This window comes from Cebus imitator, unplaced genomic scaffold, assembly GCF_001604975.1.
Source record: "Cebus imitator isolate Cc_AM_T3 unplaced genomic scaffold, Cebus_imitator-1.0 Scaffold112, whole genome shotgun sequence".
NCBI lineage: Eukaryota > Metazoa > Chordata > Mammalia > Primates > Cebidae > Cebus > Cebus imitator.
The window spans coordinates 1,359,808-1,374,085 of NW_016107427.1; the positions used below are offsets into that span (position 1 = coordinate 1,359,808).

A 14,278-nucleotide genomic window follows, 5' to 3' on the forward strand; every position below is an offset into this window, starting at 1 on the left:
GTGTCTCGGTCCTGGGGAGAGGGTCCCGCACCCCCTCCGTGTCTCGGTCCTCATGAGGGTCCTGCACCCCCTCCGAGGGTGACGCTGTGGAAACTCCATGGTGGCTCCTTCCAGACCACGGACAAGGCCTTTGGTGAAATCACTTCTTGTTGCTTTTCTCCTTTTTATCAGTCTTGGCGGAGGTCCGTGAATATGATTAGCCTTCTCAAAGAATTGACTGCTGGACTGTTTTACCTTCTTGGTCCTTGCTATTTTATAAATATACAAAACATATGTAACTTGTTCTCATTGGTAACTGATCTTTAATATTTCTTCCTATTTTCATCAAAAAAATTTGTGGTTTGTTCTTTAACATCTTAGGGTGCGTGGAAACATGTACCATTTAGGGCTGTAATTTTGTGAACAGAGATGACAAAACCCCTTCTCCTTCCAGGTGGGAAGGCGGCCTTGGGCGAACCTTCTCGCTGACTGTTCCCCTAGAACCCTGACTGGGGTGGAGATGACCTCAGCCCAGGAGGCCGTGCCTTGTGACCCAGAAGCTTCTGAGTAGGTGCCCCCTCATCTCACAGGTGCAGTCCCTGGGGCTGGAGGTCACAGCTGCCGTTGGGACCTGTGCCCCTCCCGGGCTGGGCCTCACTCCGGGTCCTTTTGTAAGTGACTGGCTGTGGAGGCCCCGGCACCTGGGAGCCTGGGGGTTGTGCCGGGGCAAGGTCCCCACGGCTGCAGTGTGAGGGCTGGGGCTGCCCTGGGCACACCCAAGCTCCGGGGCTGTTTCTCACGTCCACCTGCTTCTGCTTGACTCACAAGCCGCCTGGAAGGGCACTGCCCTGTGGCATTTCCCATGTGATTCCGCTGTATCGTGAGATCTCGGTTCCTGCAAGCCAGGCATGCTGTCCACCTAGCCTCTGGTCCCAATGCTGGGAACGCAGCCTGGAGACCCTAGCAGGTGACGCCTGTCAGACCTGCCATTCAGGTCTCCCTGGGCTGAAAGTCTCCCTATAATGATTGTTCTTTTTAACTGTACCCATCTTTCACTTGTCATAGCTTGAGGCTGTCTCATTAGATGTACAGAATTTAGAACTACTGAATTTCTCTGGTAGAGATGCTCCATTGTCTCAATGAACATTTATTTTTTATTTTTTCAGGACGGAGTCTCACTGTCGCCAGGTTGGAGTGCAGTGGCGCGATCTTGGCCCACTGCAACCTCCGCCTCCCAGGTTCAAGGGATTCTCCTGCCTCGGCCTCCCAAGTAGCTGAGACCACAGGTGCGCACCACCATGCCCAGCTAGTTTTTGTGTGTTTTTAGTAGAAAAGGGGCTTCACATGATGGCTCGGATGGTCTCGATCTCTTGATCTCGTGATCTGCCTGCCTCAGCCTCCCAAAGTGCTGGGACTACAGGTGTGAGCCACCACACCCAACTGAGCATTTATTATTTTTGACCATGTTTCCTACTCTAGGATATACTTTGCACACAGAGCCACACCCCATACTACACACCCACATACACACACTCCTACACACACACTGCACACCCACATACACCCAGCACACCTACACACTCTACGCCCCACACTACACCCACATACGCACACTCCACACACACTCCTATAGGCCCACACCCCACTACACACCCAGCACACCACACTCCACATCCCCACACCCACACCCCACTACACACCCGCATACACACACTCCACACCCCACACCCACATACGCACACTCCTACACACCCACACCCCACTACACACCCGCATACACACACTCCACACCCCACACCCACATACACACACTCCTACACACCCACACCCCCAGTACACACCTACACACACTCCACACCCCCACGTCCCCACACTGTATACCCAGCACGCCACATACACTCCACACACACCCGAATCCACACCGCCTCCGGGTGCCCTGTCTTCTCTGGTCCTGTCAGTGGGGAGTGTCTCTCACAGCAGCACACACATGTCGGTTTTGGTAATCCCACTGACCATGTCTGTCCTTCGGTGGCCGTGTCTCCCCGAGTCACGCTTACGGCACCTGTGGATGGATCTGCACTTCGAGCTCCTGTTTCATTCCCTAGTTTCTGTTCGTCCCGCCTGTTCTACGTTCCTTTTCCTCTCCTGTGTTGACTTCTTTGGATGCAGCCTGTGTTTTAAACGTTCTGTGTATGCCATCCTGCCTCTCCAACCTCACAGTCCAACAGAGTGAGAACTACTGCCACTCCCCAGGGCACCGAGACTGAGGGGGCCTCTGACCCCACTGTCGCTGGGCTGTCGGGCCCTGCAGCCTGCACCGGTTCCTGCGGGAGCCTCTGACCCATGTCACGCAGCCTGCACCGGTTCCTGGGGAGCCTCTGACCCATGTCACGCAGCCTGCACCGGTTCCTGCGGGGGCCTCTGACCCCACCGTCGCTGGGACCCCATGTCACACAGCCTGCACCGGTTCCCAATGGCACTGTCTCTCCCCATGTCTGCACTCCCTTGGCCTCATCTTCTCCCTGAAGAGCCTCTGCCGACACAGGTTGGGTCTGGAATGGCTGCCTGCTGGACGCCACCTGGTTCTGAAGGCTGCAGGAATACCTCTGGCTGTTGGCATCCATGCTAGCAGTTCCCGTTCTTGGATATTTTGAAATCATTTATGGTCTTCTGGCTTCTCCCATTTTGTTGAGAAATCTCGTCACCCTTATTGTTGATCCTTCACATGAGGGGAGTTCTGCACCTTCCTGGGCTTTGGAAGAGCCTTGGCCATTCTGCTGCAAACACCGCTCCCTCTGGTGCCCCCGGGACCCTCGTTCTGGCTCCCAAGGACAGGCAGCCCCACGTCCACCTGGACATTCTGCTTCCCCGTCATGTCTCATCCACTTAAACCCACAGACGGGTCCCAAGTTCCAGCTGTTCCGCCGTCAGCCCTGGGTTCGTCCCGACCCCTCTGCGCTTCCCAGCTCCCTGCTGCCATCTCCAGGTTTCCTGCAGCTTGTGGGTGTGACTGTTGGGGTTCCAGGTGGGTGCGCTGACCTCATCAGTGGGCCTCAGGTCTGCTGCGTCCCCCGAAACAGCCTCCTGGGCAATACCCCCTCCCCACACGAGGTCCTGGGAGAGTTCCTGGGCAGACGTTCCCCAGGCCCATGGAGGGGAGAGGGGTCTCAGGACTGCCAGCACATGAAGGACGATGTGCCTCTGCAGTGCCCACTCAGGCCTAGCATGGACAGGCAGCCGCTGACTCCTCAGTGGATGGGGGCGATAGGGGAATCTTGCTGGGCCTGTGCCCTGCAGCCCACCCCCACCCCAAAACCAGGTCCTGTGAGAGCTCCATCAACCCAGAAGGGGCTTCCTTCTTCCCAGGGGGTAAGGTGGGCACCACACAGTGAGGGGCCAGGACGCGCCGGGGGGCTCTGGGTGTGACCCTGCTTCAGTGCTGGCCATGCCGGGGCTCCTCCACCTGGCATGCCCACAGCTGCTCACCTGGTGGCCCGGGGGGGCCCACGTCTCCTTTGGCGCCCTTGGGTCCTACAGGGCCCTGATATCCTGGAGGAAGAGAGACCAAGTCCCCGTCATGGAATGCACCAGGGAGGGGTCCAGCCCGAAATGCCCCGTGCCTGGGTTCCTGGGTAGGGGCATCAGATGGATGTGGGAGTTGGTCAGGGCAAGAGCTCCCAGGGAGCAGGGGAGCCCAGGTCCCCCTCAGCAGGCCACGTGAGGCCAGGCCATGCCTGCAGGGTTAGGATTAGGGTTAGGCTGGGCTGCTTCCATCCTGCTTCGGGTAGAGAAGCAAACTCTAAAAGGCGAATAGCAAATGGGGCCACCCCAGGTCAGGTCCTGGACATCTGTGCCAGGAGGGGCCTCGGGAAGGGCCAAGATCATCAGGACTGAGTGTGGGCTGAGCGTGCTGGCTCGGGAAGGAGCATGAGGTCCTAGAGGTCCCTTCCAGAGCCTGTATCCCCAGCTGTGAGCCCGGGCCCTCACCTGGCAATCCTGGACGCCCATGGCGGCTGGACTCAACAAACGCCTGCAAGGAGCAGGGAGAGGCGGCTGCTGAGAGTGATGTTCTGAAACTGAGGCCACTGCCACTCAGGGTCCCCAAGCCCAGAAGCACCCCCCACCGTGCGAGGCCACGAAGCAGCCTCCCCGACTCAGAGATGGGAGGTAACAGGTGGGAGCCTCCCCCACTCAGAGACAAGAGGTGACAGATGCAAGTCCACAAAGCAGCCTCCCCCACTCAGAGACAGGAGGAAACAGGTGCAGGGCCACATGGGTTCCCTCGCTCAGAGATGGGAGGAAACAGGAATTTGGAGAACCAGGAGCCCCGGTGTGAGGCCACTTGCTGAGCCCGGGAAAGCGGGGGTGCCCCCAGCACCCCTGGGCTCTGGCCCTCAGCAGAATTCCAGCTGGGAGTGTCTGCACGCCCACAGAGCCCTCCCTTCCCCGAGGCCTTCGCTTTCCTCGGGAACTCACCTCCTAATCCACTGCCCACCAGACTGGCCCATCCCAGAAGGACCTCCAGACGCAGAGGCCCAGGGAGAAGGCCCAGCCCCTCTGCGAGGCTCTGGGTGAGAGCCATGGGCAGCCACAGGACAGTGTGCGCACTGGGGACTTACATTGCTGTCATAAACAGGAGTCCCTGGAGGGCCTGGGGGTCCTGGAGGCCCCGGGGGTCCAGGCATTCCCTGTGGGGAGGGCAGAGAGCTGTTAGGTTTATGGGCTGCCCGTCAGGCAGCAGGTGACAGCAGGAGCAGTTCAGAAAATCAGAAAATTCAGAAAGCTGGCTGCTCTCCAGGCAGAACCGAGAATGCAGTGGGTCACGTAGGCCACGACTCTTGAAGACAGGAGCTGGCCCTGGCCCCACCTCACCCCACACCAGAGTTGTGCACAAACGTCCCTCAGAGGAGCGAAGAGGCCACTGTGTCTCAGGTAAAAGGTGACTGAAAATGCCTCACCCTGCTGATACCAGGAGACAAAGCTCTTGGGTCTGACGACAGCAGAGTGGACACCTGTGGGCTGAGCGGGAGAACCTCTGGCATGAGGGTGTGGGGGGCACGGGCCAGGCCCATGGACACCCTGAGAAAGCACGCTGGCCTGGGGGGGTGTGTGCACGTGTGTGTGTGTGTGTGTGTGTGTGGACGGGTGCACATGCGTGTGAGAAACCACAGTGGCCTGCGGGGTGTGTGTGTGTCTGTGTGTGTCTGTGTATGGACGCGTGCACATGCATATGAGAAACCACGCTGGCCTGGTGTGTGTGTGTGTCTGTGTGTATGGATGGGTGCACATGCATACGAGAAACCACGCTGGCCTGTTGTGTCTGTGTGTGTCTGTGTATGGACGGGTGCACATGCGTGTGAGAAACCATGCTAGCCTGGCGTGTGTATGGATGGGTGCATATGCGTGCATAAGTACCTGTGTAGGTGTGTGTGTGCACATGTGTTTACATGGCTGTGCCTGTGTGGACGCGCACGTGTGAATGTGAACGTGTGTTTGGGTCCACGTGTGCATATGTGTAATGTGTATGCATGTGCATACATGTGTTCATGTGTGCATGTACATGTGCAGTGTATGTCCATCATGGAATGGGCTAGGGAGGGCTCACATGTGTATATGGACACACGTGTATGTGTGCAGATGCTTAAGTGTATGTGTGCGCAGGTATTTTGATTCATACATGCACAAATGCATGTGTATACGGGCACACATGTGCAGGTGCATGGACATGTATGTGCACACGTGCACACATGTAGAGTGGCCACTTGGGTGTGTGTGCATGACTGTGCATGGGTATGACAGGACCAGTGCAGTATGGCCACACGGTAGGAGCTGCAGGACCCCAGGCTGTGGCCAGGCCATCCCCAGGCCCTGGTCTCCCCACCACCCGGGCCACCCCTTGAGGGACACTCACCCTCATGCCAATTCCAAGGCTGGCGTCTCCTGGCTCCCCTTTCTCTCCTTTCAATCCGTTCATCCCGGGGCGACCCTGGGGTGGGGCACAGGGGTGGGAACTGCTGGGCACTGGGCATTACCAGCCAGGTTTCTGCAGGGCAGCTGCCATCCCACCACGCCAGGCCCCGCCCGACCCACGCTCAGCCTCGCATGCTTCTGGCCCTCAGGCTGCCCCAGCCCTTCTCCCTCCTTCTTCCTGCTCAAGGTCTCTTTCAGGAGGAGGTGACTGATCCCAGCACACCCAGGGCCACTTCCCTGTATCCCCCCCAGGGCCTCCTCCTGGGTCCTGGCTAGCCACATCCAGGACAAGAGTTGTGCTCAGGCAGGGCTGGTTCTGGGGAGAGGACAGTACTGTCCACTCCCCTCTGGGTGTGTCACCCCTGTGGGCCTGGGCTGCTCCCCACCTGCCAGGCCCCAACTGCTGCCCCCACAGGAGACCCCAGGTCCTCACCGGCCGTCCAGGAAAGCCAATCTCTCCCTTGTGCCCAGGCCGTCCGTATGGGCCCTGCGGGAGGAAGGGAGCTGGGCTTAGTGGAGCAGACCCCAGCCCTTGTTCACGAGCCAAGGGGGGCACCTGTCCAGGAGCCGGTGAAGCAGGGGGGCCATGCAGAGCTCAGCGCCCTGGGCCACCCATCGGCTCCGAGGAGCCCGCTGCGGTCTCACACCAACACCTGCCCCAGGCACTTTAAAGCTGCGCTCGGGAGAGGAGCCCTGGGCCGCACAGCTGAGCGAGCCTGTCCTTGGGGCCAGCATACCCGGGCTCAGTACAAACAAAGCCAGGGGTCCACTTACCGGGGGTCCCCGGAAGCCTGGCTCTCCCTGAGCAGAAAACAAGAAGGCACAGTTAGGTGGCGGCTCGTGGCCCACCTGGCAGCCTCCCTGAGGGCCCCTGTGGCCCCTCTGGGTGCATCGGCCAGACCCCAAGGCACAAGCAGCTCTGCAGAGGATGGGAGCCACTGGTGGAGGAGGTTCAGGATTGGGTCTGCATCCAGGTTGGTACAAGAATGGGGTGTGCCTGGGGCCCTGAAGCAGGGGCAGGGTTGGGGGGGGGCCCCACGTAGTGTCCTAGTGGCCACAGACGCCCGCTCAGATGCACAGCTGGGTGGGACAGTGGCATTCTCACCGGGCCTGGGGATCCTGTGTCTGAGGCCCACCCAAACACCCCAGAGGGCTCAGTGCTCCCTCAGAAAAGTGGGTGAGCCCGTGCCCCACACCCCAAAGATCCAGGATCCTCCTCAGGACCCTCCCACCGCTTATCCAGGTGGCTGCCTGCTGGGGGCGGGGACCCAGGCACAGGCCCCTTGAGGAACTGACTCTGGATCCTGCCCTGGGGTTGCAGAGAGGAAGGAGCAGCTGCTGCCCATAGCATCAGGGCCCCCAGGAAGAGGCTGGAGGGGCAGCCTGGGCTCCTGCAGACCAGGCCCCAGGGAGGCGCCAGCTTAGAGCTGCAGCCGTTGAGAATCTCCCCTCGGCAGGGTGGGCTCAGGGCAGGGAGAGGACAAGGGCCCGGCGGGCCGACCCACCTGGGTGCAAGAGGGGAGGGGCCATGAGGGGCCAGGCCCGGATGCTGGAGCCCTGCTTGGGCAGGGCTCGTGGGTCAGGGAGACCCTCGGCAAGACCCTTCCCAGGCTGTCTCCACAGCCCCCAGAAGCCCCCATGCCCCCACACTGGAAGGAGGTTGCCTGGCCTCACCTTGGCTCCTTTGTGGGCAGGGCCCAGGGCACTGCCATCGGGGCTGAAGATGCTGCCAGGCTCACCCTTCTCACCCTGGAACGGCAGGAGGTCCGGCAGAGTCAGGCCAGCTCCTTCCCGCAAAGCATCACCCAGCGCCCTGAAGGCAGGAGTCCTCAGCCGGGGAGCAGCCTGGGTCCTATTCAGGGTGGGAGGCGACCACAGGGACAGCCCGAGTGGGGTGTACCCCTCACCGCAGAGGCTGGGGACTCCCAGATCCCCCAACAGCGGTCACCTGGGCAGGCTGGAGCCGCCCCTGGGTCATAGAGGGGGTTGAGGGATGGCGCCCGAGCCCTTACCTTGGGTCCCGGGGAGCCTCGTTCGCCCTTAGAGCCTAGGTCACCCTTGGGCCCCGCAGGTCCCTGAAATGGGGGCCAGGCAGGGGTGAGGCTCGAGCAGCTGCGTCTCCCCCATCCCTGACGGCTGCTCCACCTCCTCCCACAGCTGCCCCCATGACGTGCCTGCCTTGTCAGTCCCCCACAGGACCCTCTCGGGCCCGCCTCACTCCGGACACCACAGCCCTCTGCAGGTGAAAGAAGCTGCCTCGGCCTCGAGGGTGCCCACCCAGTGTGGGGCCTGCCGGGGCGGTGCCCACCCAGTGTGGGGCCTGCCAGGGGCTCTGCCCACATCCCGCCACCATCACGTCCTCGAGGGCCAGTGACTGTTGCAATCCCCTCCCCAGCTCTACAGGCTGCTCGGTGCCACCAAGTGGGGACCCCCCTGCAAGGAGGGCGGTGGGGGCCAGTGCTCAGCTCTGGCACGAGGTTACTCACAGGAAAGCCTGCGAAGCCCGGCCGGCCCTGGGGAAAGAGGGACGGCATCAGCTGGGGTCACCACACACCTGTGCCATGGCCTGGGCCCCACCCAGACTTGAACCCAGGTCCCCACAGGCACGTACCTCAGATCCCGGCACGCTCCGGACGGCTCCCTGTCCACCAGCCAGCAAAAACAAATCAGAAGCAAAGAACTATGTTTAAAATTAAACCGGACTCTCACTGTGAGACTTACAAGATCAACAGAACAAAACGAAACATGACATTCAGGAAAATGCTGCTTTCCGGGTTTCCTGGGCCGGGGGCACCCCTCCTGAGCACAGACTCCCCTCGCTCAGAGCAGCTGGACCCAGACTCCAGACGCCCTAAGGGCCACGGTTTTCACTTCCGTTTTGGTTTAAGATGCTCCTCCCTCTGCTAGAGGCTCCCTTGCTTGCCAGCCTGGGGGCTTTTCTCATGTTCCAATGAGTTGACCGTCATACCCAAGTCCCTGTGGCCCCGCGATGCCATCCGGCTGCTCCTAGCAAAGCCACGCTGGGGAGGCTCTCCCGCCTGTGCCCAACCCCACCCTCCTCTCCAGATGGCTGTGGTCCCACCTCCTAAGTGAGGGCCCGGAGCACAGGGATAGGTAACAAGTCCAGGGTGAGGGCTGACGGTGCCTGCTCTCAGCTCTGCCCGGGCAGCCCCTTCCAGAGAAGCAGGGATCTGAAGCCCCCTCACACCCAGTTCTGCTCCCTGGGCCGTACGTCTGCCCGGGCTCAGCCTCCTGCCTAGACGTGGGGCTTGGGGCTGCCGCTGCATTCCATGTGGCAGAGCTGGGCAGGGTCGCGTCTGCCTGTGAGGCCAGGGTGGCATAGGAACCAGTGGGACATGCTGAGGGCTGGCACAGAGGGTGCAGCTCAAAGGCCTGATGAACAGGCCTCGGTGGAGAGGAAGGTTCCAGAACTGACACAGCCTTCACCAGAGGGCCAGGGCATGGCTGCTGCTTCTGACAGGGCAGCTGGAGGACTCCGTGCAGTCTCAGGGCCACAGCGTCAAGGACACAGGCACTGACCCGATGGGAGCCCCCCCACCCCTGGGGCATCTCTGACCCCGGGCCTCAGCAGCCCCCACGGTGAACTCAGAGTGTGGCCTGCCCTGTGGGCTGTGGGGGGTTCGGGGAGGGATCTCTGCACCCAGTGGGAGGTCTGGACAGACTGGGTGCCCACCCATGCAGCATCCTTACGTCCTGCTCCGACACGTAGACCACAGGCCCCGGGGGTCCAGGGGGGCCGGGAAGGCCCGGCTGCCCGACTCCATCCTTCCCTGGATCTCCCTGGAATAAGATGCCACGTGTCCAGCATTTTGTCCCAGCCACTCTGGCCAGGACCCCAGAGCCACCCAGCCCTGGAGGGGGTGCCCAGAGCCCATGGGGGGTGAGGAGGGCACAGGGCTGTGGACTGCAGCCTTGGAGTCCCCTCCCAGGCAGCGCAGGGAGATGGCTGAGCTGCACACGCCACCCCCGCCTAAAAGCCGCCCCTGCCGACTTGAGGGTCTTTGTCCCGAGTCTCTGAGGCCACATGGGCAGCAGGGGCATGGAAATGGGGGCAGCTGAGGATAAGCCTTCGGGATGTCCCAGCACTCCCCACCCCCATCCACCCACTTAGAGACACTCACCTTTTCTCCCCGGCTGCCTCTGTCTCCCTTTGGCCCCTGAAGAAATGGGAAAGAAATGGTTCATCATAAACAGAAACAGGAGCCCCCGTCTAGGAGCCCCGAGGCTCCCACAAGAGATGACTGTGAATGAAGACGTGGAGTTCTTTATTTCCAGACCGGGAGGGGCCTGGGAGGGAGGCAGCCAGCAAAAGCCCTGATGGAGACATGCACTTGGCTCCTGGCGCTCAGAGACCTGGAGGGAACACGGAGGCCCAGGGCCCGGGGGAAACACCTCCTCCCAGCTTTCGACTTGGCGTGGTGCCTTTGGGGCTCCACGCCTTTGCACCCCAGGGCCACCAAGGCCGCTCACCTGGGGCCCAGCAGTGCCCTCTCTGCCGGGGAGGCCGGGGAACCCAGGGGCTCCATCTGCTCCAACTTCTCCCTGAAAAGGACACATGGAGGATGCAGGGCATTGGCCACAGGCCCGGAGCTGCAGGGACCCTCACAAGGAGTCTGGGGAACCCCTGGACGTGGGACGGTCTGGGCTTCTCTCTCTCACCCCTATGGCCCTAGGCGGGGGCTGTGGAGGGACGGAGGAGTGGAGAAAGGGGAGTCGGGAGGAGGGGGGAGTTGAGGGAGGGGAAAGTTGGGGGAGGAGGAAGTGGGGGAGAAAGAAGTGGGGAAAGTTGGGGGAGGGAGAAGTGGGGGAGGGGAAATGGAGAAGGAGGAAGTGGGAGAGAAGTTGGAGAGTGGGAAGTAGGGGGAAAGGAGGGAGAGGCAGGAGGCTGGTGGCAGGGGAGGAGGGGGCCTGCACAGTCAGGCAGCTGGGAGGGAGGAAGGCTGTGTTCCTGATGCAGTCAAACCCGGAGGTGCCCTAGGGTTGGGTGCCCTGCATGTGGGTGTCCTGGCAGTTTTCCCTTTGAAACCGGCACGTCTTCAATTATAAAGGACGATGGGAGGAAGAGTAGGGAAGGCTGCCCTGAGCCAACCTCTGCAGGCGTCTGCCTGGGCCCTCCCTGCCCCTGCCTGGCCACGTCTCTGAGCCCCAGCATCATGCTTACCTTGGCCCCTGGTGGCCCAGGCATGCCAGGATCCCCCTAAGTGGATAAAGGGTCTCATGAGCACCTACTGGGGCCAGCCCAGCACCCCCAGGCAGCGTCCACCCCGGGGGAAGGGAAGAGTGAGTGACCCAGGATGCATCTCACGCCCCTCCCCCAGCCCAGACTTGTGCAGGGACCCCGTGGCCCACGGTGGCCAAAGGCACCCAGTCTGGTCTGCAGTGGAGCCTGGGGGCATATTCCATCACTGGGACTCTAAGCAGAACCCTGCTGAGATGACCTCACTTTCACAATTTAAGAAAGTGAACACACAAACCCTTCCAAAAAGTCAGGCTTTCGAAATGTCCAATGTCTTGCAAATGAAAGCAGAGCATTGTCAAAAGAGTGGGCGCCAGGGCAGGGCTGGTGACATGTGAGAGTCAGCCACAGGGTGGGCCCCCTGCCACCAAGCTTTGATGTGCACAGCTGGGTGAGAGGCGGCTGCTGCCCAGGGCCCAGGCGGGGGTGGGGTCTTTGGGGCAGGCTGGGGGCTGGTGTCCTCCAGGAACAGGGGAGCAGAGGACAAACTCCCAGGTCCTCCAGGGTCACCACACCTCTGGCCCTGAGCCCAGGAGCCCACCTGTCCCTAAGGCTGAGATGGGGACCCCGGGTTCTTCCCGAGCCCCTCTTTCAGCCCGTCGGAGTGTTTGCTTCAGGAGTGTGAACCCAGGAATCCTGATTCATGGGTTTCAGAGGGAGAACGGGACAATATTCCTTCACACTGGAGGTCCCGATAGGGGCTGTGTGTGATTATTTCCCAGTTCAGCTTTTGTGCTGCATTTTGCAAATTTCCCGTGATGAATTCATCCTACGCCTGCCATCCGAAAACCTGAGGCGAGGCCCTGTCTCCCCAACCCCAGGGTGGCCAGGGCCAAGCCAGCAACCACCCAAGCCCACGCTCCGTCAACACTGACCTTGAGTCCTGGCAGGCCGGGGGTTCCCTGTGAGGGCAGAGGAGACGTTAGTGCAGCTGCAGGCCCTGCGGTGAGATGCTCACCCCACAAGAAAAGCCGATTGGTAACAGTCAGGACTTAAAAATCCGTGTGTGCAAGGAAAGGTGCTAGGTTAGAATGGTGAAGCCCTGCTAACTTACCGTGGAATCAGTTCGTTTCTGCCTCACTGAAATTTCGCATTCATTTTTCTCCGAGTGAGAAATGTGTCCTGACCACCCCTGCTTTCAGCAGGCTGAGTCTCTGAGCGTGAAGCTGGACGCTGTGGCTTCAGCCGCCCCACGTCTCAGGCACAGGTTGTGACGCCTACGGGCTCCTCCGTGCTGGCACCACGGGGGAGCCGGTGTCGTGGAAGGGACAGCGGGGGCGGGGAAGGAAGGAGCAGCCGGCCCCTGGGTGTGCCCTGACACATGAGTTGTCTGAGCACAGTTACTTAGGGATTTTGGTCACTCCTGGCTGGCCCTAACCCTGACCAGTATATATGCTGACAGTGGAACATGGTGGAGATGTCACAGGAATTTCAGATTCTACTCAAGCCAAACATCTGTCACTTCCCAAAATTGGGCCACAAAAAGAATATGACTTGAATTTCCCCAGAAAGGCCTGTCCTTCAGGGCGAGGCGGCCCTGCCTCTGTCCTGATCGCCCACTGTGTCTCCCACTTTGCAGACCAGGCCCTCACCCCGTGATTTAGTTCAACAAAGGGGCATCTCCCGAGCGAGGGTGGCCAGCACAGTACCCCGACACGCGGTCTGCTCTGCAGGGCAGCTTCCGGCCGCAGGCAAGGCCGACCACTCAATGGACACTCTTCCGCCCCAAGCAACACCCCCTCGCCCCTCAGAGCCGGCCACGCCCAGCCCATGGCAGTACCTGCGGCCCATCAGTGCCTCGGGCAGTCGACCAGAAGGGCCCTCCGGAGCCTTCCATGTCATCCTGGAGGAGCACAAGACACACATGGGCCCATGTCCCTTCTTAGGGAAGGACCCTCCCTGGGGCCAGCACTGCCTGAGAGCAGGACAGGCCATTCTGCGGGGCCACGGTGGCCTGGGGAGCCGCTGTTCTTGGACGGGGACTGTTCACCTGGTGGCAGGGCCTGGGCGGGGACTCCTGAGGCCACCTGTCTGGGGTCAACTTATTTGCTCTCGCTCAGCGCAAGGGTGCCGGGTGTGGCTGGGCCGAATTCCCCAGGAGCAGCCCCTCAGCACAGCAGGGCACAGGCGGGAGATGGAGTCCCCACGGGAAGACAGAATCGCAAGCTGGGGCAACGCCAGTGAGGCCACTGCCAGGGACTGCTGCTGTGAGTGCCATGCCAGGGGCAACGGGTGTGGTATGGTGCTGCTCTGTGAGTGCCATGCCAGGGGCAGCAGGGGTGGGCACAGTGCTGCTCTGTGAGTGCCATGCCAGGGGCAGCAGGGGTGGGCACGGTGCTGCTCTGTGAGTGCCATCCCAGGGGCAGTAGGGGTGGGCACGGTGCTGCTCTGTGAGTGCCATGCCAGGGGCAGCAGGGATGGGGCTCAGGCAACCCCGGCTCTCCAGGGGTCAGATGCAGGTGGCACTCACAAATCCAGCGGGGAGTCCTGGTCCTGGCGGCCCAGGGGGTCCGGGGGGGCCTGGTGGTCCTGCAGGTCCAGGGGCTCCTGTGAGGCCACTCTCCCCACGAGCACCAGCAGGACCGGGGTCTCCCTTGCTCCCCTGCATGGGGTGAGGAGAGCGTGTCAGGGCCCAGCCCAGCCCAGCCCAGCCCCCACTGGCCCTGCAACCCCAGAGCAGACACGTTTTCTTATGATGCTTTCTCAACACCTGAAAATCAAAAGGTAAGTAACGCCCTGCCAAGCAATGAAGGTCAACAGCAGCAGCAGGAGCCTTCCTCCCGAGTTCACCACGCGATCTCAGCCACTTAGAGACACAGCTGAGGACACAGCCTTCCTCCCGAGTTCACCACGAGATCTCAGCCACTTAGAGACACAGCCGAGGACACAGCCTTCCTCCCGAGTTCACCATGCGATCTCAGCCACTTGGAGACACAGCCGAGGACACAGCCTTCCTCCCGAGTTCACCAAGCGATCCCAGCCACTTGGAGACACAGCCGAGGACACAGCCTTCCTCCCGAGTTCACCACGCGATCCCAGCCACTTGGAGACACAGCCGAGGACACAGCCTTC

The 14,278-nt window shown here is 61.1% G+C and overlaps 1 protein-coding gene across 3 annotated transcripts in view; it reads right to left on the minus strand.

The window, feature by feature from the left end:
- Positions 1-14,278, minus strand: part of COL18A1 (collagen type XVIII alpha 1 chain) — a 104,675-nt gene that overhangs the window by 10,845 nt on the left and 79,552 nt on the right. For 2 of the 3 annotated variants that reach the window (XM_017538527.2, XM_017538525.2), the window contains 17 exons: positions 13,677-13,808; positions 12,987-13,049; positions 12,082-12,108; positions 11,132-11,167; positions 10,441-10,512; positions 10,092-10,127; positions 9,661-9,750; positions 8,561-8,590; positions 8,436-8,462; positions 7,962-8,024; positions 7,624-7,698; positions 6,724-6,750; positions 6,383-6,436; positions 5,891-5,965; positions 4,599-4,667; positions 3,967-4,009; positions 3,466-3,528 (listed from right to left, as the gene is read on the minus strand). In XM_017538527.2, the coding sequence (XP_017394016.1) occupies positions 3,466-3,528; positions 3,967-4,009; positions 4,599-4,667; positions 5,891-5,965; positions 6,383-6,436; positions 6,724-6,750; positions 7,624-7,698; positions 7,962-8,024; positions 8,436-8,462; positions 8,561-8,590; positions 9,661-9,750; positions 10,092-10,127; positions 10,441-10,512; positions 11,132-11,167; positions 12,082-12,108; positions 12,987-13,049; positions 13,677-13,808 (982 nt within the window). The remainder of the gene's footprint in view (positions 1-3,465; positions 3,529-3,966; positions 4,010-4,598; positions 4,668-5,890; positions 5,966-6,382; positions 6,437-6,723; positions 6,751-7,623; positions 7,699-7,961; positions 8,025-8,435; positions 8,463-8,560; positions 8,591-9,660; positions 9,751-10,091; positions 10,128-10,440; positions 10,513-11,131; positions 11,168-12,081; positions 12,109-12,986; positions 13,050-13,676; positions 13,809-14,278) is intronic. The other variant, XM_017538526.2, reaches the window with a different exon arrangement.